The sequence below is a fragment of the Drosophila tropicalis genome, unplaced genomic scaffold (genome assembly GCF_018151085.1).
Source record: "Drosophila tropicalis isolate 14030-0801.00 unplaced genomic scaffold, ASM1815108v1 contig_593, whole genome shotgun sequence".
In the NCBI taxonomy this organism is placed as follows: Eukaryota; Metazoa; Arthropoda; class Insecta; order Diptera; family Drosophilidae; genus Drosophila; species Drosophila tropicalis.
The window spans coordinates 14,113,799-14,140,229 of record NW_027173070.1 but is presented as its reverse complement, the minus strand read 5'-3'; the positions used below and the strand labels follow the sequence as shown (position 1 = coordinate 14,140,229).

The following is a 26,431-nucleotide window of genomic DNA, read 5'->3' as shown; positions in this document are numbered from 1 at the left end:
AGTGTTGTTTTTAATTTCGTAGCGAGCGGACGTGTCGTTGCGCGAGTCTTTGATAATTTAATGATCGAAATAAAATAGTAAATGCGGCACAGAACAGTTTAATAAATCAACAAAAACAAATTGTGATTTATTTTAAATAAATAAAGTGTTGCATTGCACATTGCGTGACATTTTTTTGCGTAAAGCCCAACGTAAGCGGATTTAAAAATATTCTAAAAAATCAAGCGTGAGTGTGAGAAAGAATAGAAAGAGAGACGACGACGACGAAATAAGAGAGCATAAAAAATCTCAGCAATAACAAAAAAAAACCATACATATGCTCGATAGCATGATTAAAATTAAACAATAACAATTTGGATTATACTTGGATAGTAGACAATTTGCAACAATTACTGATAAAAAAGTCACATTTTCAATAAGAAGAAATAATAGCAACAAATCAAGAATTCATTCTCGTTACGTGCTGCTGCCCAGTGTATTTGTTCTTGTTGTTGTTTTTGTTGAATGAGCGTGCGTGTGCTACTCGCGTGTGACTGTGTGTGTGTATGTGTGCGCGCAAGTATGTGTGTGTGTGTGCGTGCCGCCACCGCAATTGAAGAAAAATACAAAACCAATACACACACACAAAAGCATATATAAAAATAAATTCTCCATTTATGTGTGTGTGTGCGTGTCGGTGTTTTCAGTGACGTCGAACCGTGTTAAAGTGACGAATAAACAACTAAACTGAAAGACGACGACGAGGAGGAGGGAATCATTTTTGAAGAAGAATACAAAAACAGATTGTAAATACAAATTGTTTTCACACATATGCACAGACTGACAGAGAGACAGTTAGACAGACAACAGAACCAGTCGCAGTCGCAGACATTCAGGCTCTGGGGCAACAAATTTGTTTACATCACTTTACTCATCCACCTACGCTGCAGCAGCTACACACAACCCACACTCCCACCCATCCATCCATTCATCCAGCCAGCCAACGGACATCGTTATTCCTACGTACTTGTACAATTGGGTAAGTATTTTATGCCTAATTAAGTTGGGGAGGAAAATCACAAACGAATTTTCCTAGCTAATATAAATTGGCATCGTTTACCGACTGCCAAATACTCTATTTCCTTTAGTTACATATAGCTTAAGCAAATTACTTAATTGTTAGTTGGTCAATTAGCCCTACGAATTGTTGAAAAAGAGAAAAGAAAAAAGAATGTAATTATTATTATTATTATATTAATATTAATTATTATTTTCGTACTATGTACTTAAAATCCTCAGAATAAATATCAATGTTTTTTTTAATACAACATAAAAACATAGACCAAATTAAAAATCAAGCTAGCTGTAAGCTAGCGATACAAGGCTTGATCTGTGTGAAGACGGACGAAAAAGCTTTATAAGGATATACATATGTATATAGTCTTTCGATTTCGTTTCCAAAATGAATTACTTTCACCTTAAATTTACTTTTCTAATTGTGTAACATTTCTGAAGTAAAATTGTTGCAAGCTTAAAAATGATTCGCGTATTTGAACCTCAAATACTACAGTATTTCTTCCATAACTACAAAGTTAATTAAAAAAGGCTAGATTTTTCACTTTCCATTTTAAAATTCTTCCGTCATTTGTTAGCTTAGATAAGAGAGGCAAAAGAAATACGGGAAACACCCATATAAGATTTTTTAACTCTAATTTGTGCTCCCTTTGATGTTTCTTTTCTATTTAAATCAAACTTGAGTAGTTTCTTCTAGTAGGAAAGTCATTATTTATTTCATTCTCATCAGAATGCAAAACTAAGATAATAAAAAGCAGCTCCATATTTGTAGTTCCTATGCATGATTATAGAGCATATGATGGGAGAAGGTAATGTTGCTTACTTCTCGTGTTTTTATTATTCATTTAAATTTGCCATTCCTCAAGTTTCTAAGACACCCAACTGTGTGGCTAGGCAAAAGATGAATGATCTACAGCCATGTTAGATGATAAATGGCGCGCTATATTAAATGATTTATTTCACTCAAAAAAAATGTAAAAAAAAATGCCTCCGGTGTAGGGGCTCGGTTCATTGTGCCTTCAATTCACATTCAACCTTTATCTCTCTCAGTCTCTCTTTCTCCATGTCTATGACTGACCACGACTTGGCATAATGATAATCTTAAAGTATCTCTTACTATATCTTATGCAGGAAATCTGTACATTCAATGAACAAAATGGAATTGTTTGGATCGTAACAAAAGCGAGAAAAATCTAAATTGGTCAAAAGCATAATTTAAAAAAGGCTTATTGTAAGACCTCTCTGTGAATTCCAATCAATCAATTAAGCCAAGAAGAAAAAAACAATTGTTCACACACACACATACATATGTATGTACATATACACTCACACATGTTTCCTATGATAAATTAGTTGAGGCATTTGAAAATTGCAAACAAATTAGCCAAGAGATTACCAATAAAGACCCAATTTACATTATGGATCATGGCAAAGATAAGAAATAACTTTGCTAAAATTCTATGATCTTATCTTTTACCGAAACGCAATCAAGACTAGATTTTCAATAGTCTTAATACCCTTTCAAAGACATTTTCAATCATTTTTTGTTACTAATAACAAAATTTGAAATTTGTTTATTCATCGATAAATAATCATTACAATTATACGATGGTTAAAAACTTTTATTATATGTTAAAAGCCTTCGACGAGCTGTTATGCTATATTTTTATGTTTCTTTTTGCGCACTTTTATGGGGCTGTAAAAATATATATGAATGTGTCCAAGTGTTACCATATCGAAACTATTTTGTGTGAAAATGTGTATTGGGGAATGATTTTTTGGTAATATACATTAATAAACACTTTTTTTAGGTTAACAAATCAACAGAAAAATTCAGGATCTGAAAAAATCGTTAAAAATTAAAATTATCAATAGAAATTAGCTAAATAAAATGTTTAAACCTCTAAGCAAGGTTCGTTTGTTAATCAATTATCATATAATTTTTATTCAATCCAAATAAACATTTTTAACCTAAATGGTGTCAGTGATAAAGTCAGTGGTAATCATTGTATTGCCTTGATTCCCTTACATATTTATATAGTTCAAATCATTCAGAAAGTTTTCAAGAAAAAGTATCAAAGAAATGTTTCTGAATTAAATCATCTTGAATTAAAGTATTAATACCTGCGTCATATATGTACATACATATGTTTTTAAAATATATTTTATTTTCTAAAGTTTGAATTAAGGACCGGAACCTTTCAGCAAACAAAACAATCATGACCATAACGGTCATAATATTGTCCAGTTTAAACATCTTTAAACTTAAAGATATAATTTCCAATATCTATTGACTATAATAAGAGATATCCAATCTGATTCGCCCTCTTAGACACTTAAAAGAAGGACATTCGACATCGAATAATAAACATTTTCGTTGCCGAAAACAGAGTGCAAAATAGAGATAGGCCCCAAGCAAAATTTCAGGTGCCACAGCTCGTCACAAAGATTTTAGCTTCAAAACCAGCTGTTGAGATGGAGAAACTTGAAAGAATCGCGAGAAAGAAACCCTTTATGAGCAATTTGAACCGACAGCGTAGCTTTCTATAAGCCGCAAGCTAATGTCATTACTGTCCTTACTAAATATTACATTTAAGTTAAATCTGGCTTTAAGACAACATTAGCTGAATAAGTAGCGAAAGGAATATTTGGTTTTATCATAGCAAAGTTGACATTTAATTGATCGTGGTCCAAATTCATTTATGCTATCTTCCATGCTCCACATTCGAGTTGAAAAGGAATTTCAAAAGACATTTCAATACGGCAACTGCAAGGCATATGGCAATAATTTACAATTTTATATGTACACATATGTAAGTACTTATTCAGCAATGCTATTTCTCTTGATAATTATCAAATATTTGCAATATGCATTCCATTTCAAACACATGACCCATGCATACACTAGATCCATTCAAAATTGCCTTCACTTCCCTTCCGTTCGTTTGAGTCAGCAGCCAATAACAACAACAATCGCAATTGCTCAATTACATTACATTATATTCTCGTATTCATGGTAAATTTCGTTGTTGTTGTTGTTGCTTTTTCTATTATATTGTATTTTTTCGCTTGAACTAATCACAAAATCATAAATATTTCCATTGGCTTTAATAACTTTCCAGCAGCAGCAGCAACAATTTCTAAAATGTTTTTTTTTTTCTCTTTTTCTCTCTCTTTTTGTTTCGTTTCATGTGCCAGTTATTTCTCCTGCTGTTGTTTTTTTTTTTGCCATTTTTTTCTAATTAGTTATAATTACACTTAATGCAATTTAGTTATGAGGTTCTCTCTGAGCTCCTCGGCTCAATGTTCGTGCTGGTTTTTCTCAATTTTTTGTTTTTTTCCAGTTTGCTGTCGATAGGGGGATTTTTTTTTTTTTGTTCATTCGATGCATTTGACTGGGCCTGGACTTTTCTGTTACAAGGGCCAAGCTAGCTATTCGCGGGTATTGGGCACAAACCCAAACCTAAATAACAACAAAGAACGACAACCCCGACTGGGGAAGGGTGGGGAAACAGAAAAAGGTGTTAATGCATTTTGTAGTCGTAAGATTTGACTGACTGACTGACTCTCTTGCCATAATGTGCTAAAATATTTATGAATTAAGTAGAAAATACAATGGATGATATAAGTAAGTAGCAGCAAAAAAAAACAGTTACTTAACAAAAATCTCCATATTAGAATGGGCTATTAGTCAGCCATAAACGAGAGAGCTCTAAATCAATCTGTATTTGATTTTAGGCTTAGACGGGAATTAGATAAAAAGTTGCTACTAAATTAGTTTTAAAACGCTTTTAGTTTTTTCCTATTTTGGAACTTTTAAAACGTTAATACATGTTACTTTTCAACCAAATTGACTCAAGTTAAGTTATTTCAATTAGGAAAACGTCAAAGTAATTGTGTTAGAAATTAGTTGGAAAAACAATTATAGGTAATCCTATGCACATTCACGTTTCTTACCTTATTAAATTACAAAAACGTCGCAAATACAATAAATTAGATAAGAAAAGTGACTACGAGATATTCTAATGTAAGTTCACGTTTCTGTGAAAAACCTTTAATGTACCCTTAAAAATGGGGTACATATCAATTTTTAGCAGGAGTGTGCCAGGCTTAAGTATAAGGAAAGATATTCGATCAGAGTATATATGCCTATGTACATATGTATACATTCTTGATAGGATAAGACAATGTAAACTTGCCCGTTTCTCTATGTGTTTGACCATTTGTCTTGTTTAGCTCAAACGCATTATTTTTACACAGCCCCCTAGAAACAACGGGCGACAAAAAGTGACTTTTTTAAAACCTTCATTGATTTTTGAGCAATTGCCAAATTTTGTTAATAGATTTAATGTTTCTTAGCTTAATAAAGTCCTTATTATTTTGGCAAATTCGATCAATATCAGACAATTGTCTAGAAATATATATTGGGACTGTTGTATAAAAATCTTAAAGTTTACATATGTATAAAAAGATTTTAATGTTGCTTAAGATGGTCGTATAACAAGATACAAGATGTATAATCCATACTAGATAGCTCAAGATAGTGGTATAATAAAACAGTATATATAAAAGTCCTATTATTTAGAAGATGTTCTTATTTAATAAAATATATTCCGTTCGTCCTATATAGATTAAATGGTGATATAGAAATGAATATTTGTGTGTTATAATAATGATAGGATGACTTTATCAAAGGAACTATCGCTCAAAAATGGAATTCAAGATTAAAAACTTTGGTTTTTTGTCAAGGTTCAAGAGATATAGATAGGAACCTGTTAAACATTCAGATGAGTAAATGATTCCTATAGGAATCAGTAAAGAAAAGGAAACTTTAATAAATAACTTTAATATACCTCAAGGAAAAACCTTTTACTTATTACATAGATGACAAGGTGATATAATAGGATAAAGTCCTCCCGAATTTGATCAGATGACTATATCATAATATGTACATAGATAACTGTCAAACAAACATATGACAAAATGGCATGTGATAAACCAAAATATGACTTTTTAGTTTAAATCTGTAGTACTTTGAAAGTTATGGGTATTAAAAAAGTAATGCAAAAACTTGAAAGGGTATATAAACTTCGTCAAGGCCTAAGTTAGCCCCGCCTTCTACATTTTGTTTTTTGTATTAAACAAAAGTTCAGCTTAGTCATATATTAACAATCATAAATCTATTCCCATATAGCACTTTGATCAAATTCGACTTTGGATTTTGCAAATCGTGTGCTCGTGCTCATCGTAGGTTGAGGCAGTTGCCACAAACATCCATTCCAGGTGTGAATTCTAGTTAAATTTAATATCACCTTCATCACATCATATGCATATGGAGGAGCTGGCAATTTTTTCAGTTAAAGATTATATCGTTGGGCTCATAAATAAATGCATTTAATGGTTCGTTGCCTGGTTTGGTTCGTTTCGTAGTTACTATTGAGGGCAATGTGGAGTGGCCCGGGGTTGCAATTGCAATTGCAATGGAGAAGAACAACAACAACAAACTATTGGTGGGGCTCTTCTGAGTGACCATGGCGTGTCTCATGTCTACTTCTTGTCTCACGTAAGGCATCTCTCTTTCTTTCGGCCATCTCTCTCATCATTAGCAATTTGAAATGCATTCGAAAAAGGAAGGAAACCCAACGTAAAGGCGAAACCTTTACGAATCCAGAATGAAGCTAAAGCTGAGATGCTGAAGCTGCGCGACGGAGCTGTATCCAATTATTTCAACATTTTATGGCGTAAATTTTCTTAAGCCCAAACCATTTTTCAACTGAAGCGAATGGCTAACAACAGCTCCAACTCCAAGTAAGGTGAGACACAGAGGCTGAGGCAGCAGCAGCAGCAGCAACAAATCTTAAAAAGGCATCAAGATTATTGCACAGAAAAATTCTTTTCTTCACACCTCGAACCAGACAGACAAGCGAAAAGGGAATACACACACACACAAACACACTAAACGAAAAAAAAGGAAGAAAAAAAGAACGACTCAAAGAATTAAATGCGACTTCAAAGAAAAATAAGAAAGAAATATGGTCAAAACGACGAGGGCCAACACCAACAATGGACATGTGCAACAACAATAAAAACCAATTTAAGCCGACCCAAACGAACCCGTCTACTTGAAGTGTGGAGGATTCTGAATCCAAATCAGCAGATGCCTTCCTCCTGCCACTCTCCGCCTCTGCCGCTGCTTCTGCCTCTGCTTTACCTTGCCTTCCTTGTCGGCTTGCATTGAAGACACTGACACAGACGAAGAAGAGACTTTGGAAGAGACGTCAGAACGCACATGCATACACGCACACTCGCACACACACACACACATTCACACACAGATACATAATCAGTTTCAGAAATCAGATTCGGTTCGAAGTTGAATAGTTTTTTTTCTATACACTATGCCCTATCCGAAGAGAGCCGAGGGTATACTAAAATTTCTAAGAGACTGAAACGAATTGATTCAACGATTCAATTTTAGAAAAATTATAGAAAAGTTGCTTTGGGGCCTAACAGGTTTTTTATTAAAGGAAATATCCTAGTCTAGGGGTAAGAAGTTTAGAGGTTTTGTTTTGACTCTCAGAGGAAGTGGGAATATTCTTAAACTAAACTATTGGAAAAAAAATTGTAAACTAATTTCAAACTTCATAGATTTGAAATATTTTACGAATGTGTAACTTTATAGAAGAATTCTAAATCACTTTGCTTAGTTCTCGCAGGGTATCTGATAGTCGTAGGCTTGTCTGAATGCAAAGAATGATTTTTTTGTTTGGAAATTATGTATACGAGTATGTAGCCATGTGTGTGCGTGTGCATGTGTGTGTGTGAAGTATCGGTATCTTTGTCGCCGTTGCCTCTATCTATCTATGCTGGCATTATATCTCTAAAAATTGTGTGCATATGCGGTGTATATGTATGTCTGTCATGTGTGTATGTGTGTGTGTGTGTGAAATACGTGCACATCCACATCTGTATCATTGGGGACACATTTCAGTCAGAGTAATGGGGGTAAAAAGGGACAGAAGGAAAATAAATGTTAAAGTTCACATTTATGAGATGATGTTTTTTACCCTAATCCCAGAATTCAATTTAAGATTACAAGTTCCTTGGAAAAAAAAATGGTTAAAAAACACAAAACCCTTTGGCTGATAAAATTACAAGTCACATACGAAATACTCTTTAATCAGCAATCAGTGTCACTTGAAATCCTACTCCTACTATAGATTTTTAAAAAGTTTAAAGTAAAAAATATATTTTTTTACAAAGAAATGTGTAAAGTACTTAAGAGAACCAATTTACTTTTTCAAAATGAACCCATATATCCGCCAGGATTAAAGCACTTAAAAGTCCAGTCCTTAACTGGTCATTAACCTGTCTGCCTTTATTTAGGCAAACTTCTCTCTCTCTCTCTCTCTCGAGTTTTTAATTTATTAATACAAAACTTGGTATTCAAGCTTCTTTTTTGAATTATAAACATTAATCCACAATTTTGATTGGATTAATAAAGAAAATTATGTTTACTTCTTGGTCAAATTGGGCATTCCAATCCAATCCAAACTAAATGGACAATAAGCAATCTTTATGAAGGGTGCACATGACATTGGACGAAAGTCGTCCAGCCTTTGAGGGCGAAACACCAGTCTGTCCTAATCAAAATTGGAATATGTATCAATTATTTTTAATTACTAAAGTACTTTTAGTTTCCATGACCAACTTTAAGCATAATGAAAAAGAATTCTTTAAATTATTGATATGACAAATCTATCAGATTATACATACATAAGAATATTTGTATCAAATTTCAAGCGAATCGATTGAGAAGTGTATGAGTGTAGTGCTTAAAGTAGTCCTCTTTTTTGAAGTTTTTTTCAAAATATTATTTTTCTTCATGGTCAAAAAGTCTTTCAGAGTTTTCCCGATAAAATCAATTATGAATAGTGCAAGGTTTTTCACTATTTATCAATGATATTGTTTATTTTAGGTAGAAAACTAAAATTTGTATGCATTTTGTAGTAAGTGTCCCCAAATTGAAAGTCGACCATAAAAATATAAACCCAGCAACAACAACAACACAAAAGTCACAAAGATTGACCTTTTCCTTTTAACCAAGGAAAAGGAAAAAACAGATGCTGGTCTTTTCTCTAATCCGCACAATACACAAACCAATACACAGAGACACACACAAAATGCAACTCACATACATACATATGTACATATGTATATATAAATGCATGTATACATATCTAACCGATCATATCCAACAACAAGAACAATAACAAAAACAACAACAATGCAACTGAAATCCCCAGAATATATCTTTGCGAGCTCATTGCGTCTCGCTCTTTTCGTTTTTGTCTCTGTCCCACATGGTTCCTTGGTGTTGTTCTTGTTGTTGTTGTTTCTGTCTTTGGAAAACAAGGCCCAATCCAGTTTTTCTGTTTCTCTTGTGCAGATCTTTGGCTTGATTTTGTTGTTGCTGCTTGGTTCCTGGAGTTTTTCAGAATTTCGTGCTGTGCTGTTGTTTTTGTTGTTGTCGTTGTTGTTGCTGGTTTTGTATTTTGTATTTTTTCTTCACACCTTCGATGAAAAGACGAAAAGAATGAACAGCAAAAAAAAAAACCAAACCAAACCAAAAACAAAAAGTATCCAACAGAAATTTCAACGTTGACTGGAAATTCAATTCAATTCCCTTTTGAGCCCAAAAACCAGGAGACGAAGAGACAATGTCGGTGGAGGAGGAGGCGGAGGAGTCGTAGGAGCGCATATAATGCGAGTGCGAGGGCTTCCCAATAGCCGGTTTTTGGTGTTGGTGTCGCGCTTGGTTTTCTCACTTAAGTCGCGCGCAGCAGAGCCGACGCCGCCGCTAGCCATCCAATGAGGCAGCGTTTCTTGAATGCTCCTCCACGTTCAGTTTTGGATACCTCTGAACTGACAGCTTCTTCTTACTTGGTTTTATTCTTTTTTTTGTCCTCTTTGGCAAGAGATCGTTTTATTATTATTTTTTTTTTTTTTTTTGTGTTTCGTTAAGATCTTCTTTTTTGACAGCATTTTTCTTGAACTTTTTTTTTTTGTCTCCCTACAATTTGAAATGCCTGAGATTTTGTGAAAGAAAACAAAACGATGGAAACTTTTTTTTCGTTTAGGGGATCCATAGGATAATCGTTTTTCGTTGGCTTTATCTGAAATATTTTTGGACAATAACAAATTGACCGTATTAATTTTTCTCTATTTTGCAATGATTGGAATGAGCTTTTTGTATGGGCAGATCGACAAGGCCTTTCATTTAAACAAAACAAACAAAAATCCTTATCAAAAATAAATGTCATATAACGCAGGTGATGTCAGAAAGTACACATCAATTTCTGGGCGTGTTTGGTGGCATTCTAAGAAATTCGAGAATGTTGGAAATAAGATTACGAAATCGTGCACGTTCATACATACATACTTACTTTTAAAGTTTGTATCATCATGACAATATACTAACAGTGTTTCAAATAAAATAAAGTGACACCTCTTTAATATTATGTATACGTGAGAATTTAGAAAATGAAACTAACTTAGTAAAGGCTAGAGCCTAATATAAAGTCTTGTCTAGAAATGAGAACATGTTTAATATTAATTTATTGAATTTTACAATAAAATATTTTACTCAAACAGTTTAAAAAGGCAAAGTATATATGTTATACATATAAGAGTTTTTGGGTGTTTTTTTTTTTATAAAAATATTAAAAATTTTGGTTAAGCAGATCTAGGGCTGTAAAATGGGAAATATATGCCCCTTACAGTATGCAATAAGCAGCCCAGGAATGCGGCTTTTCAAGCGTTCAAAGAACTTTTGGAATGTATTGTGCGTAAATAACAATCATCGAAGCAATTATTATAAAGAAAATCTTTTTGAAAATTAAATTTGTTGAAAACAATATCATATTGCATACTTTAAGGGGCAAATTTCCCCATTAACCGGGCTAAGGGACCCCATCTTAATAATGACCCTACAATTTAGATTCTGGTCTGGCATTGGTTCAGAAGTATGATACAATATTCTAAACAAAGATAAAGAAGCTTTGGTTTTGTAAATTTTTGACTTAAATTACAAAGCTTAATAAAATGTTTCATTCAAAACAAAAAAAAACATCAAAACTCGTAATAAAACCATTATTTTTACGTATAAACATCTTTGCAAGTTTTTTTTGTCTTTATAATGAAGCTAAAGTGATCTCTAATATTTAAATAAAAAACTTAATACTAATGAGAAAGTTGCCTTCAAGTTCCAACCACTCAAATTTCTACTAAATGTAATTAGATATTGTTTGGGAATAATTTATGGTAACGATTCTTACTATATTTTCTTAACTTTTTTGTTTTCAACCTGCAAAATTTGTTCAAGTTTTTATATATTTATTTGTTTTTATTTTTTTATCTTGGTTAAGGTCACTGGGTTGATTTGCCTTACTTACTACTGACTACACCTGACTTATAGATAAATGAACATCATTATTATTATTATTATTTATTTTGTTTTTTTTTTTTTTTTTTTTAGCATATGATATCATAAATGCTTTCAGTATAGTTCTTATCACAAAACTCACCCACCCCGGGACAAACGGCAACAAAAACATTCACAAATAATAGCAACAAAAGCTTTGTTTATTCTTTATTTATGTGCCTTAGACCAATCAAGCAAAACGGTTTATCATTTGAGCGATAAAAAAGACGTTAATTTATTATACACACAAACATACATATACATATATATGTACACTTTTTTATACAGTTGTCTGTATATGTATACGCAAGAAAAATGTTTACTAATTGTGCGCCAAATTGAACTTGAATAAAATTTAGCAAGTAGTTGCAATAAAACGACCTTTTCGATACCCTGTAAAACTAAAAAACAATAAAATTAAGTAGAAAATAATTATTTTTTGAACCACATTCTTGTTATGGCCACGTATGTAAATATTCGGTTAGTTGACATTATTTAAGCATACAAACTGAGGGTAATTAGCCCCCTAAAGTATACAACAGAAAGTCAAAAGTAATTTATGTTTTTAAATACAATGTGCATTTGGTATTAAATGTATTTACAAAGATCTCTATAGAGAATATTAGCGACAAAGACCAAATGTTTTAGCTAAAACGAAGTTTTTCACCTGCCTATTGCATACTTTTAGGGGCAATGTTCCTTCATTTTGCATTACCTGACTCTAGCTATTAGCCGATTAGCGTAGATCCTTTGTCAGGTCACCCTGTGCTTTTATTACAGGGTACTAGGTGTTAAAAGCTCAAGAGCTCTGCCTCTCTTTCCATTTTCTCTTCCACTCAGACTGTCACTCGCTTTCCAGCTACTGCCAATAAACCGTTATTAGCGTGTGAGCAAATGAAAATAAACCAACAATTATAAAAAAAAAAAAAACAGACTCTTTTAGTTATTTAATTAGCAGGCCCTGCCTGAATGACTGAGTCTCTGTCTCTCGGTATCTAGAGTGGAAAATTAATGGCTACAAAATTAAATTTATTTTTTGCAACAACAAAAACAAAAAAAACCCCAAAAGCAACAACAACAACAACAGCAACAGCGTAAATGTATAAGGCTGGCAGACAGGCTGGCAGGCCGGGTACCGTTTTGTTTCTTATTGGATTTTATTTCTCTGTATGTGTGTGGGAGAGTGCTTGCGTGTGTGTGTGTGTGCGCGAAATTTATGTTGCTATTTTTGCGTCGTTCCGACTGCTCTGCCGCTTATCATGGGGTGTTCTGGTTGCTGCTGTCGCGGTTGTTATTGTTGTTCTTCTGTTACCTAATTAGTTGCCACAGACAGCGCGACGATTTTACCTTATGCGTGTGTGTGTGTGTTGTTTTTGCTATTGTAAGACACACATACTAATGCATGTAGTTATCGATGTGCGTACATGCGGTCACTTTGACGTAACACACATTTACAACAAAACGACAAACATCAACGTTAACGTCAACGTCAACTGAGAGCTGTTTCCGTTCTCGTGCCCACGCACTTTGCTGCTGCTGCTGCTGCTGCACACCTCACCACAAATCCGCAGAAGCTGAAAACAAAAACCACGCGACAAATATTGCAACTTTAAATTGCGGTTGCTGTTCGTCTGCTTTTCCCCTGTCTCTTCCACATCTCCTAGAGATAACCTAACACGAACACACAGTGGGATCGAAAGTAACATTAAGGAATACAATTATTTTTGTAGTCAATAATTAAAGTGAAAAAGTGACATTTTTCTGGGAAAATTAAATTACAAAATTTCCGAAATAAAAAAAAAAGTCAGTTTTTTTTATTATATTTCATAAATCGTTGAATCATATCAAAAATGTTTCTTATTTATGAATAATATAATAAAAGTCATAAATAATTATTATTATTAATTATAAAAATCGTAAATCTTTATAATCATAATTTTTTTATTCGATTCATTAATCGTTCTCTTAATTTTTTTTTATTACATTAATAAAAGTCTAAAATAATAATTATTAATCAGTTTTAAAAATGGACCACGGTTATCCGGGCTCTTTTTAACCGGATACGCCCATTCTTCGGGAAGTAATTGAGTTTGTTCCCTTGATTACCATTACCCCTATTATGGTTTGGGGTTTCGTTTATTCAGCAGAAAACACTTTACTAATTACAAATTCGTAATTCTTTTAAAGTAAATAATTATTTTTGTTACAAATTAACACTCTTTCTATTGATAATAATTATTTTTTGGCACAATTTAAAAACAGGAACGATTCTTTTCTATTTACTCTTTCTATTTTGTATGTTGTCGCATAATATTACAAAGCTCATTTTCATCCCAGTGTGCAGAAAAGAATACTCTTTTATTTCATTTGAATTTTTAGAGTATTTCGTATTCTTCATCTCAATTAAATGTTTGAAAATTGTTGTTGTTGTTGCTTTTTGTATTTTGGCCTCAAAGTTTCGTCTGCTGCAGCTGCACTCAGCAGCATACCACACCTCACATCCATATCCCGAGCCCCCAGCGTACAGCCCACAGCCGCTGCTTTAGTCACAGCTTCCCTCCCTCCTTCTATCCACCCCTCTCCTTATCTTTCTTCAGCTAGCTGACTATGTTCGCCCACTGCGCCTTTGTTGGATTTTCTTTGCTCGTTTTCAAAAAACGCCAACGACTAAAAACACTTAAAGCCAACTGCAGCCACAGACAACAACAGCGCGGAGTAGTCTCAGTTAGCTTATTCACAAAATAAAAAGAAAGAGAGAAAAAAAAATAAATAAAAATATTGTATATATTTTTATTCATTTGGCAAAGGCAATAAACAACTGAAATAGACGAAAAAAAAAACGCAACAACAACAAATGGAAAATAGAAATAAAAACAACACACACACTAGACAGAAAAACAATTTGGGCGAACGACAGAAAACGTTTTGATGCCCTTACAAAATGCAATACATTAGCTAGAGGCACTTTTTTCACCCAACAATATAGAACTTGGAAGTACACGAAAACTAAATTAATTGGTGACAAGATATTAATTGCATAGTAATTTTTTAGGTAGTCGAATTTGGTAACATGATTCAATTTATTGCAGAGATTATCTTGTACAACAGTCGGGGGATGGGATTTAAAATTTCTATAAAATAAAGACTGTGTATATCAGTGAAATTTAAACTTTAGAAAACAGAATTCATTCTTTGAAATAGTTAAGATGGATTATCTATTTAACCAGAATCAAGCTTTAGGAATCCAGAATGAAGTTTAAGTACCTTTAATGATTAACAATTAAGGTTTCTTGCTAGGATTAATTCTAATGATAACAAAATGAAACTCTTCTATTCAAAAATTTCAGCAAATGCCTATCATGGTTCAATATTTCCTAATGAACCACCAAGATCTATGATTCAAAAGCAGCTTTTTGTATAAACTATAGAGTTGGAAAGGCCATATCATGTGTGCAATGCTAAAACTAGTTAAGAATTACAACTGAGAAAGATAAAGCTACCAAAAAGACGTTTCACTGTTTATGCTTGATAAGTTTTCAATGGTTAAAACCATTAAAAAGCCTATGCAGATTATTATACTCATGCAAGAAGTCAATTTAGTCAACATTTAAATTAGCTAGAGTATTGAAATGTCGTCACATACTTATCACTGCGAGCCTATCTAGCTGGAGGAAATAAAAAAATAACAAAACACAAGCGGTGGGCGACAACAACAACAACAACGAGAAAAACAAATCACAAACCACCAGGCAGACAGACAACAGAAATTACCAATTTAAATGTTAAAATTCAAATCCAAAATGAAATCAAGAGATACAGCCAAGTCAAAATTAAGTCAAATCAAAATGCAGCGAAGGCATTTAGTAAAGTAAAATGCTCAAAACAAAAAAAAAAAAACGAAATATTGTGCGTGTATGTATAGATACAATAATTATATAAACAACAAAAAAAACGAAAGAAAAAAAAAAAAAACACATAAACTGATTGTGGATTGTCTCGAATGCTGTGCTCCTCGAATGAAAAATGATGTCGTTCTTGTTCGACACAAGGCCTAATGATCATTAGAAGAAACATAGGTACACACACACACACACACACATGTAGACTTTTGGTATCTATATCTTTGTATATAGCTGGTGTTCATTGTATCTTTTGATTTCTGTAGCTGTCTGTTTGCGTGTGTTGTTGGTTGGTGTTACATTATCATATCAAGAAATCAAGCAACATCTCGAAGGAAACAATACCATTTGTTGGACCCGTTATTATCTAATAAATTGTGAGGGAGTTGACATCGATACAAAACACACAAGAAAACGGAAAGACCAACCAATCGTATGTTAATCACTTTTATACCCAAAATGAGTTCAAAGTGAAAGCTTCCATTTGATATTGATCATCAAATCACTCCAAGGTCCGTTGAGTGTGGGTTTTTCCCTCCATATTTCTCGATAAAGAAGAACTTATGTTAAATAAATGCGAATTAGTCTCTCCCTTTTGATCTCAGCATATGTCGATTACATATGCAAATTAATTCAAAATGGTGGAATCCCCCCAAAAAAAAAAAAAAAAAAAAAAAAAAAATTGTGGGCAGAGGAAATTAGCGCTTGCCGCTGATTGGTGTGTGAAAATTGAAGCAGAGATCAGAGATCATTGACAGAGATCAGCAGAGAGATATACAAAACAGATAGATAATAAAAACACAACACACACACACACACAAATCTTTTTTGATTTAATGGACCCGCATTCATGTTTAGGATTATGAATTGTAAGGTGATGATCGATAGGTGAGAAAAATCCATACATAAAGCAAAAGTGTATAGAATATAGCGAAACCTACATAATTATACGCTAAAACTCATAGGGTGAAAAATATTTTTTTTAAAAGTTGTCAAAAAAAAATACATACTTATATTGATTATTGAGAAAAAACACATGTATTACATTCATATATTGAATCTTACTTTTTCTGCAATTAATTAGTGATTTACAGTTAGTCAGTTGTTTTTTAGGACCATACTAAGATGCTTCCATCTTTAAGTCATTGAAAATGTAGTTTCTTTAATTTTAAGTGGTAGGCTAGACTAATTAAGCTCAAACAATCGCTTGTGCTGAAAATAGCCGTACATTTTGGGGGGTTGTGAGTCATTTTAATTGATATTTTAGTATATTAACAGGAGATTAACTTATAATACCTTGTACCGTTATTGGGAAAGAAATTTCTTTTGAAACTCTCTTAGAATTCGCCTGTGACAATCCTCATGTGTCTTGGCACTGAAATTGGCCACAAACTGGTATTTCGCATCCTTACCTTATCTTTTATTGTGTTTCTCTGGAGCCACAAAACTCAAGATCAAAACCTTAAAATTTGACAAACTTAGTCGACGTTTGTCGTTAAGACTATTTTTTCAAAAGAAAACACCCTAAAAGCTTGTCCAATAACCCTTTTTTCGTATTCGGATGGAAAACATTCTTATCTTTTTAAAAAACATACTTTTTAAGATCTTAAACTAGATTATCTTGGTCAAGAATATAAAATCTATCTCTTTCTAAAAGCAAAGAAATGACTCTTAAACCCAAAAGCGTTTTCGATTACGCCTTTACCCAAAACTGTGAAGAAAATCTTAAAGCAGACTTTCTTTTAATTAAAATTTTGAACCTGAAAGATGTATGTAATTGATTATTTCTTCTTGCCACATGCCCTAGCCTAAATATATATAATATTTACCCAACCCATAACCAAACAATATCAATAAAAAAGTAAATAAATATTTATGGATGTATGTAGGTAAATGTATTTGGAAAAATATAAACAGTTTCCTCTGTAGATACCGCGCTCGAATGCGATCAAAAGACAGTGCAAACTTATTGATTAGATAATTGCGGATGATTTGTATTGTGTGTATGGAGGAGGAGGAGGGTTAGGATGGTCGAAAACAGAACTCTTTACTATGGTTAAGTCAATTTAAAGAGAATTGGGGCCAAGCTAACTTTAACTACAAAATACTAATCAAAAGCCACTTCAGTTGGGACACTTGAATGTTTGGATGGAAAGAAGGCGGATGGTGGAAAGAGCTGCGGGGCCAAAATGCAAGATCGGCAAGTCTATCGCCCTGTAGTATATACTATATATAGACAAAGCGAGTAGAGCAGGAGTCTCTGTTTGGCTGTTGTGCTGCTATGTGAGAAATGTGCGGAAAGTTTCTTTTCCTACTTCTTGCCATAGTTGTTGTTGTTGTTGGAAGAAAAACTCTTTGAAGAAAAATCTTTAAAAACTAAAGTGAACGTCGACTGCGGCTGAGGCGGCGGTTGAACACTTTTTTTATTTGATTTCATTACGCTTTTTGTTGCATTTGTTGTTTGTTACTAAATTTGGTTGTCTGGGCATTTATACTATATAGAGAAAGAGAGAGAGATAGAGATAGACTCTTTTTTTTTTTCTTTCTGTATCTGTGTGCAAGACCATTTTTAGTAGTCTCGTTTGAGAGACTGTGCCTATATACAGATAGATCTCCTCTGTTGCGGTAATTGCTGAGCCATTTGTTTTCTTGTGGTGGTTATATATTGCTTTCTGTTTTCTGTTTTTTGCTAAAGTTGCCCTTTTTGGTGGGTGTTGCTGTTAGCTGTCGTGTGGGAAAATGAGATTGTCGCTGTGTCCGTCGCCCGTCGCCCAATGTCCATTCCCCATAGGTGAGATAGCGCCAAGTAAATGCGCAGCATCCCAGCTCCAATATTTATGTACATATGTACATGCATATGTATGTTATCTCTTCAAATGATGGTACGGGCCATTCACAGCATGTCACCAAAAACCAAAGAAAAAAAAAAAACAAATTTTTGTTTGTGGGCTTTTGGATTCGCCCCCTCTTCTTCGTGGTGTTGTTGTGCCCCTGAGTCATATATATATTCAGATTCAGTCAGTCAACAAACTGCAAACGCTGCGAAAATGTAGAGAGATGAAGACATTACAATTTCTGAACATATTATGCCTCTGGTTCTCCGGATGATGATGATGATGATGGGTTGGGCTGGGCTGCTGCTGATGATGCGGTTGTGCTGCGAGTGCGTTTTGTTTGCATTATTAAAAAAAAAAAAAAAAGAGAAGAAAAAAAAACCAAAACGTTGGCTTGGCGCGTTTTTATTTCATTTTGGTTTCATTTTAATTATTTTTTTCACTCGCACAAAAACATCCGGTCGTCGTGTTTTAATTTAATGAGTGTGAACTTTTTTTTTTTTTTTTGTATTCAGTCAGAAGAGACAAAAAATTTTATTTATTTATATAGAAAACATTAAATTGCTGCAGCAAACTAGAATTAAGTCTTTCTCCCTCTATTGAAATCAAATGTGTACCACATCAAAATAGTTTTTAAACTAGAGAGTTTTCGTTTTATTTTAACATCTATAGTTTATATGCTCTGCCTTGCCATAATGAGTTAAAAAGCAGCTGTGGCACTTTCTCCTTCGATACACCTACGCGATTGTAAAGAAAACCACTTGGCCAAGGCAGATTCAGTTGCTGCCATCATCACAATTTTAATAAATGTCAATAGACAATATTTTTAGGAACCTTTTGCATATTAATTAGTTAGATGAACTACGTAACAGACAACAGACAAATGATTGCAGCTATTACAATTTGAATTTCCATTAATTAAATTGAATGATTTATAGTTATGACTAGATTCACTTGCACTTAAGCATTGATTAGGTTCATAAAACCATGTCGAGCCAAAAGTCCCAAAAATTAAATACGAAATTCTGAAATTCCAAAATTGCTCAAAATTGGAAGCTTTTGAGTTTCTTGATTACACAAATTTATGTCCATTACAGTTTCGACCGAACAGTTTCGTTCTACTTCCAAAATCGCTTGAGTTTTGAACTACTTAAAATCCATTTTGTCACGCCATGTTATTTAAGAGTCGAAATTCTTATAACGTCATAGATTGGTGTACAATAGTATGTAAAAGCTCTTGTTATTGGTGTTGTCAGGGATAAAAACTTTTGATATTTAAAAAACGAGCACACCCTTTTAATTACACTAGATGCCAGTTAAAACAATGCCGTTTTATTGGCTTCTTACAAACTTATAATGGAACCTATGTAGACATATATTGCAAGTCCTTCATTATCGTAATAAGCGGCATCTTAGATGAGATTTTTCTCTTAGATTAGATCTATCTGCAAGTGTATGTATAACCACAGATGGATCCACAGGATGAGCCCGTTAATAGGAAACACCCCCAGAGATTAGAATTTCGAAAAAAAATTGTTTATTTGTCGGCTCTTTTTTTAACCAAAACTAATGAATCCTCGAATTGTTATGGCGATTTTGATAGTGTTATTTATTTTATTTTTCGCTTAAAATCCGTACCTTGAATATTTCTCAGAAATTAAACCTCTAATTGCTTTTGTTCTTCTTCTTTTTCATTTGCAGATGATCTTCAACATGCGGTTGGCTATGGATGGACCTTTACCAACACTGGCCAAAAGCATATGCGCCGGCAAGCGCATAAAGTAACGGCACTTTTTTAATGGCCGCACTTACGATTTTCGGTAGAAGTGAATGACGAATTTATCAAGCATAAAACAAACAAAAAGCGCAACGAGATGCACGTTTTGGACATAAAACAAAAACGCGGTGACAAGGAGACCAACAAAATAAACAATAACCAACGAATATGGAGCAGCAGTAGCAGCAGCAGCAGTAACATCATCAACAATAAGAGGAATAATAGTAAATTTATAATGTTTATGTCAGGCCTCGCTTCGCTGAGTACCAATTGGCGACGGCGGCGACGACGTCATAATGATAATTGCAATTATACTACAACTACTACTACAACAACAACAACAACCAATGATTTCAATAAAATCAATAAATTGCTGCTAATTACGTACATTCTACTGATAACAGCAACAACAATTTGTCAGAGCTTGCCAACAGATGCTGGTGGAGGCGTTGGCGGTGGCGGAGCTTCTCCACCGTTGACTGAACTTTTGAAATCAGGAGGCGCCACCTACAATCATCAATTACCCCAGCAACAACTATTTGCCATGCTGGCAAAGAGTGGTGGCGGTGGCGGAGGACTAGGAGCAGGATCTCCAGCCCTGGCATTAGCCAAACGTCAACATTTTCTACCACTCGACGATGATGAATCTGCAGACAATGGCGGCGGTGATATAGACAATGAGGATTTCGCCTCCTTGCATATTCCATTGGAATTCTCACATGCAGTGGCCTCGTCATCTAAATCCCATGCTGCTGCCTCATCCCTTCAATCGGCCTCATTGGAAACGAATGGCTTTGTGGCCGATGATGGTGGCCAATATGAGCTGGCGGAAAAGGCTTTGGCAGCTGCTGCGGCATCATCTAATGCCAAATCCAGCGGCAGCAACCAAAACAACAACAACATCAATTGTCCCAAAGAGTGCAAGTGCCTGAATGTATTCTTCGATTGTGATAAATTGCATTTGGAGCGTGTGCCCATTCTACCCAACTATGTGCAAACACTGTAAGTCCCAAAAAAAAAAAACTAAATAAAATAATTGGGGGGATGTCTCAATCGGCGGGGGTTGGCATTAAAGTTGCCACTCTACTGTGGTCCAACTGTTAACAGAAAATGAAGTAAGAAGAAATTTCTTACTCCTCTTCTCCTAAATCGAACATTTGAAAACGATTTGGACCTGTATATGATTATACCAAAATGCTTATAGAAGAATTGATTAGAATATTTTTATTGCCTTTAAAAATATTGTTTTTTTATTCATTTTCTTTAGAATTTTATCTATTTATGATCTTATTAATTGTATTTTTAGTAAATGTTTGGAAGAGGCCATTTTAATCTCTCACATCTTCTAAAATTTTTCATAATTCTTATGAGATCTAATAAGTCTTACATTCGAAATTTTTGGAGAGACAATAAATATTTAAATAGAATTCCATTTCAACAGAAATTTAGATTTCATAGGAAAAAGGACTAATATAGTTCTATAACTTCTTCCATCTTAAGCCGACCTTTTTGAATTTCATCAAAGGTGTAATATTCCCGGCTTTTTAATAATAATAATATTCTTGGCTTTTTATTTTAATTTAAAACTAAACATTTTGGACTTAGATCATTACATTAAAAGGTTACATTTATCGCTATAGGAACTATAAAACTAAGAAAAACTTTTCGATCATCTATTTGACCACTGTAGAAAACTAAAAACAGCAATAGCTAAAAATTTGTGGAGTAGGGGATAATAGTCGGAATCGAATCAACCCCTAGATAAGAGGCATAAACCCAAATTGTAGAGTACTACAACCCTCGCCTTTAACTTTTCCTCTTATGCTTGTTTTTTTTCACTAAGCGGCAGAGGGGGTTGCGATTTTATCATGAAGCTTTTAATCAATGTAATGCATAGCAAAGAAAAACGAAAATAATATTATGCAAAAAAACTGTTTTGTCTTATCTGCGGCCATGCATCAATAAATAATGTCCCAATTTGCACTTAAAGGGCAAATTAATTGCAAACACCATTGTTCAGATCATTACTATATATACTTACCTACATATATTTAATTTCCTTCTAGGCATTTGGCCAATAACAAATTGAACGACACAAGCGTCTTGGAGATACGCAATTTGCCAAGTTTAATTAAACTGTAAGTAAAAACTAAATATCCACTAAAACAAAGCCATGGGACTTAAATAACATTGGCAATTTCTTTGTTGTATAGGACACTGAAGCGAAATCAGATAACAGTAATGCCAAAATTTGTTGGTCTCTCGGCCTTAAAGCACTTGATTTTATCCAATAATGGGATTGAAAGGATTTCAAGTGAAGCTTTATCTGTCTTGCCTATGCTAAAGACGTTGGATGTCAGCAGAAATCAATTGATTACCATAGAGGCCAATTCATTTCCCTCTATGAATCGTTTGGGACATTTGTAAGTTGTTTAAATGAGAAATATGTATATAGAATAGTTTATTTAATTCCTATTGTATCTGCTAGAATACTCAATGGTAATGATATAGCCAGTGTGGCTGAGCATGCTTTTGAAGCCTTACACAATTTGACGGATTTGGAATTGAATAACAATCGTTTGACTAGTCTTCCGTCGGGCATATTTCAGAATCTAACTAAACTAAAGAAGCTGTAAGTACAATCTCTAGGATCTATTCTCAACAATATGTTTTTAATTCTAATTCTTTTGTTTCTTAAACACAGTGCTTTGAGTTATAATCATTTGGAGATCAATTGGTCAACATTTCGGGGCCTCTTGTCCCTGCAAAAACTGCAGCTCAAGGCCAACAAGATTAGAGCATTGCAGGATGGCGTTTTTCATGTGATGAGAAATATTGAGAGCATTGAATTGGATCACAATGACATTAGTTCACTCTCACGTCAGGGTTTCTTTAATCTAACCAAGTTGCATTATTTGAGTCTTTCAAATAATTCCATATCTCGCATTGATTTGGACACTTGGGAATTTACTCAGTCACTGGAATCTCTGGATCTATCACATAATGCCATAAGCGAGTTCAAGTCGGGGCATTTGGAGTGTCAACAACGTCTAAAGTCATTGAATTTGGCCCATAATAAATTGCAGTATTTGCCGGATAACACATTCGATTGTGCTAAAAATTTGGAGGAATTGAATTTGAGACGAAATCGCTTGGCCTGGATCATTGAAGATCAAACAGCAATTGCCCCATTTAAGAGTTTGAGGAAATTGAGACGTCTGGACTTGCATGGCAATAATCTTAAGCAGATTAGTTCAAAAGCATTGAGCGGATTGAGCAGTTTGGAGTTACTGAATCTGGGACAGAATGCATTGGCCAGCATACAACCACATGCGTTCGAGCATATGATACGCCTGCAAAAACTAATCTTCAAATCGTTGAATTTTATTTGTGACTGTGAGTTGATTTGGTTCCGTCAGTGGTTACAGACCCGTTTCGCTGAACAGTCCCAACAGATGCTCGCCAATGTCGTTTGTGGTTATCCTGAGCATCTTCTAGATCGTCCATTATTTAGTTTAAACAATGCAGAATTAAAGTGTGGTAAGTGGAAAATAGACAGTAGCCTTTAGACTTTTATTAATCCATCTGTTCTTTTAGCCGAATCTCCCAAACCCAAAGTAATCGAGGAGCCAAGCAATATGTTAGCTGTAAAGGGAGCTAATCTTACACTAGAATGCATTGCCACCTCACCGGCTGCTGCCTCATTAGCTGCTACTGATGAGCTGAAAATTAAATGGCGTCACGATAATCAGCATGTTCAGGAACGTCCATTGGGTGTGGGTCACGATGGAGCCACCACAGAGACCAAGATACATCATGATCAGAGTACAAATCAAACCACAATCTATGGTTACTTGCGTTTGACCAATGTAACCTATGAGAGTGCAGGACGTTATCAGTGTGTAGTGTCCAATGCATTTGGTACAACCTATGCCCAGAAATTCAAGATCTCTATAGGAAGTAAGTGAAGATACACAACTCCATTAAGAGAAAACATCTAATAAACAATCTCTTTTAACGAAATTCCAGTACATCCGAGCTTTTTGCATGTGCCATCAAATCTGACATTGGATGCAGGGGAAACAGCTCGTTTGGTATGCTCGGCAAGCGGTGATCCGATGCCACAGATTGCATTGCGTAAATTTGCTGGTGATTTGTCAGCGGCCACCGAGCGTCGTTTGCAAAGGGTGGAGGATGCTTTTCTCATTATTAATGCCAAGCCAAGTGATTCAGGGATATACACATGCACGGCAGAGAATGCTGCGGGGGAGATTAATGTGAATGCTACCCTTATAGTCAGTGGTAAGTCTACGCAACAAGATTAATTTCTAGTCACTGTACTAAATTCCTTATCATTTTAGATAAACCCCAGCCGGCCATACCTATGGCATATCAAGAAGTGGTAGTGGGACGCACTTGTGTTTTGGAATGTCTGAGTGAAGTGGCCAATGCTGAATTGGAATTGGAGCAACCACATCGGGAATGGTTCAAGGAGAATAAGCCCATACACATTTCACCCAATACACCAGATGCCGAACGTTATTACTTTACGAACAGTAAAGAGTTGTTGGTCATCGTGAATGCCCAATCCAATGATGCGGGACATTATCGTTGTGAGATTACGGATAATTCGCGTACATTTACACTGCAATCTGAGCTGGTGGTCGTGAAGGAAAACTACAATTGGGATGTTCTCTTGTTGGGCATCATTGGATTGACTGTGATTTGTGTCCTGGTAGATTGTTGTATCATTTGGTGTACACTGCGTTATCAAAAGAGAAAATTATTGGCCGCCAGTAGGGTACAAGCTAGCCAACATACGCTGGATATCGATCAGACGCAATTGACTACCCTAAATCGTACACAGCTATTGCGTGGTCATCAATCTCAATTGGTTTTGGATGGTCTGCCTTTGCAACAGTCATCTGCGACGCGTCCGCGTAGCTTGGCCGATCTGCAGGGTGATGGTCAGGGTGGGCCGGAGGGGCAGAGTCGCCTGATAGTGACCACAACACCGTCGTATGAACAGCGTTGTCTGGAGCAGGGCTTAACTTTGAATTATTTGCATCATTCAGATTTGGATACGCAACAAGATCATTTATCTAGCAAGGATTCGGGTACAGGATCTGATGCGGCTGTCAAACGCAGTCTTGAGGATTTTGTTGTTGCCATGCCCAGGCCAGGTCATCATAACGAACATGATGGCGATGAAGATGACGATGCGGAGGATAATGATTTGCAATATGCCCCAACTCATGCATTGGGCATCTCCGAATACGATGACATGGAGCTATATGAATTGAATCATTCATCACCTGAGCAACAACAATTCCTGCAAAATAACAATCACAATTATGATGGTGGTGGCAGAGTCAGCGGTCGCAATGGAGGCGTGGCAGTGGTACCTCGCAAATGTAACTCAAGTGCCACCACAAGCTACAATCCCATTCAGCAGTCCACTCCAGTGGACATTTAGACAAAGAGATAGAAAGAAAGAAACCACCTGGCTAAACCAAATTGATGAAAAAAATACCAAAAACTGTGTGTTAGCCACACTGTTGGCTGCGCCTCCAAAACACCCGCCTCCACCATCCAAAAACAAGAAAAAACAAAACAAAATATGAACAAAGACTGTTTTAAATAGTAGTTTTCCTTTTTTTTATATATATATATAAATATCTAAATGTAATTTGCCACTGAAGGCGGCTTTATAATGGAGAAAGGAATGATGACATTAACATACCAGTGTCTTCGTAATTTCTAAAATTAGTTTCGTCGATCTACATTAATGAATTCGCAAATGGAATAAATTGGATATTCACAGGGCCAACAATCGATGGAAGTTAAAATTGGAATTAAAATTGAAATTAAAACTGTTGGACGAATAGTTAAAGAATAATTTATATCGTAGATTTAGAATTTTGTTTCGCTTGTGATATTATTTATTATTTTTTGATTTCGAGTTTTAAGCGTAACATTTATAATCCCCCTTCCCCCATTCACAACTGTATATAACATGCACACACACACACACACACATATACATATATGTACGACTTAAGTTTAATTAATATCTAAGCCGACACCCGACTAAAAACTAATATTGCCAAAAATGCGGCTATAAATTATAAAAATGTTTGCAAATTTCTGATTTATGTGAATTTAATGAATTATTGAAATTATTATTTTTTGTTTGCTTCGTATAATATAAAAATAATTTAATTTTTTTTCTCTTTGTATTTGAAATTGAATTGAAATTGATTTGCCTTACAGAAATTGGCCTTGATAAATACTATATAAAATATATTTAATGGAAAATTGATATATGTACAATGAAGTCAAAATGTTAATAAAGAAACAACAAAATGCATTATATAATATGAAC

The 26,431-nt window shown here is 34.5% G+C and overlaps 1 protein-coding gene across 1 annotated transcript; it reads left to right on the top strand.

Annotated features, from left to right (window-relative positions):
- The first annotated feature begins 19 nt into the window (after positions 1-19).
- Positions 20-25,949, top strand: lbk (lambik). Its single transcript, XM_068290073.1, has 9 exons — positions 20-1,018; positions 19,971-21,048; positions 22,113-22,184; positions 22,260-22,469; positions 22,535-22,678; positions 22,751-23,586; positions 23,644-24,006; positions 24,076-24,348; positions 24,408-25,949. The coding sequence occupies exons 2-9, from the start codon at positions 20,144-20,146 to the stop codon at positions 25,520-25,522; spliced, it is 3,918 nt and encodes a 1,305-aa protein (XP_068146174.1). The 5' UTR covers positions 20-1,018; positions 19,971-20,143; the 3' UTR covers positions 25,523-25,949.
- The last annotated feature ends 482 nt before the right edge of the window (positions 25,950-26,431 follow it).

Excerpts from the sequence above, each read along its gene's own strand:
- lbk (XM_068290073.1), top strand. The coding sequence starts at position 20,144 with ATGCACGTTTTGGACATAAAACAAAAACGCGGTGACAAGGAGACCAAC. Across the intron at positions 22,470-22,534 it reads ATGAATCGTTTGGGACATTT|AATACTCAATGGTAATGATA; the intron begins GTAAGTTGTTTA and ends TGTATCTGCTAG. Across the intron at positions 22,679-22,750 it reads CTAACTAAACTAAAGAAGCT|TGCTTTGAGTTATAATCATT; the intron begins GTAAGTACAATC and ends TCTTAAACACAG.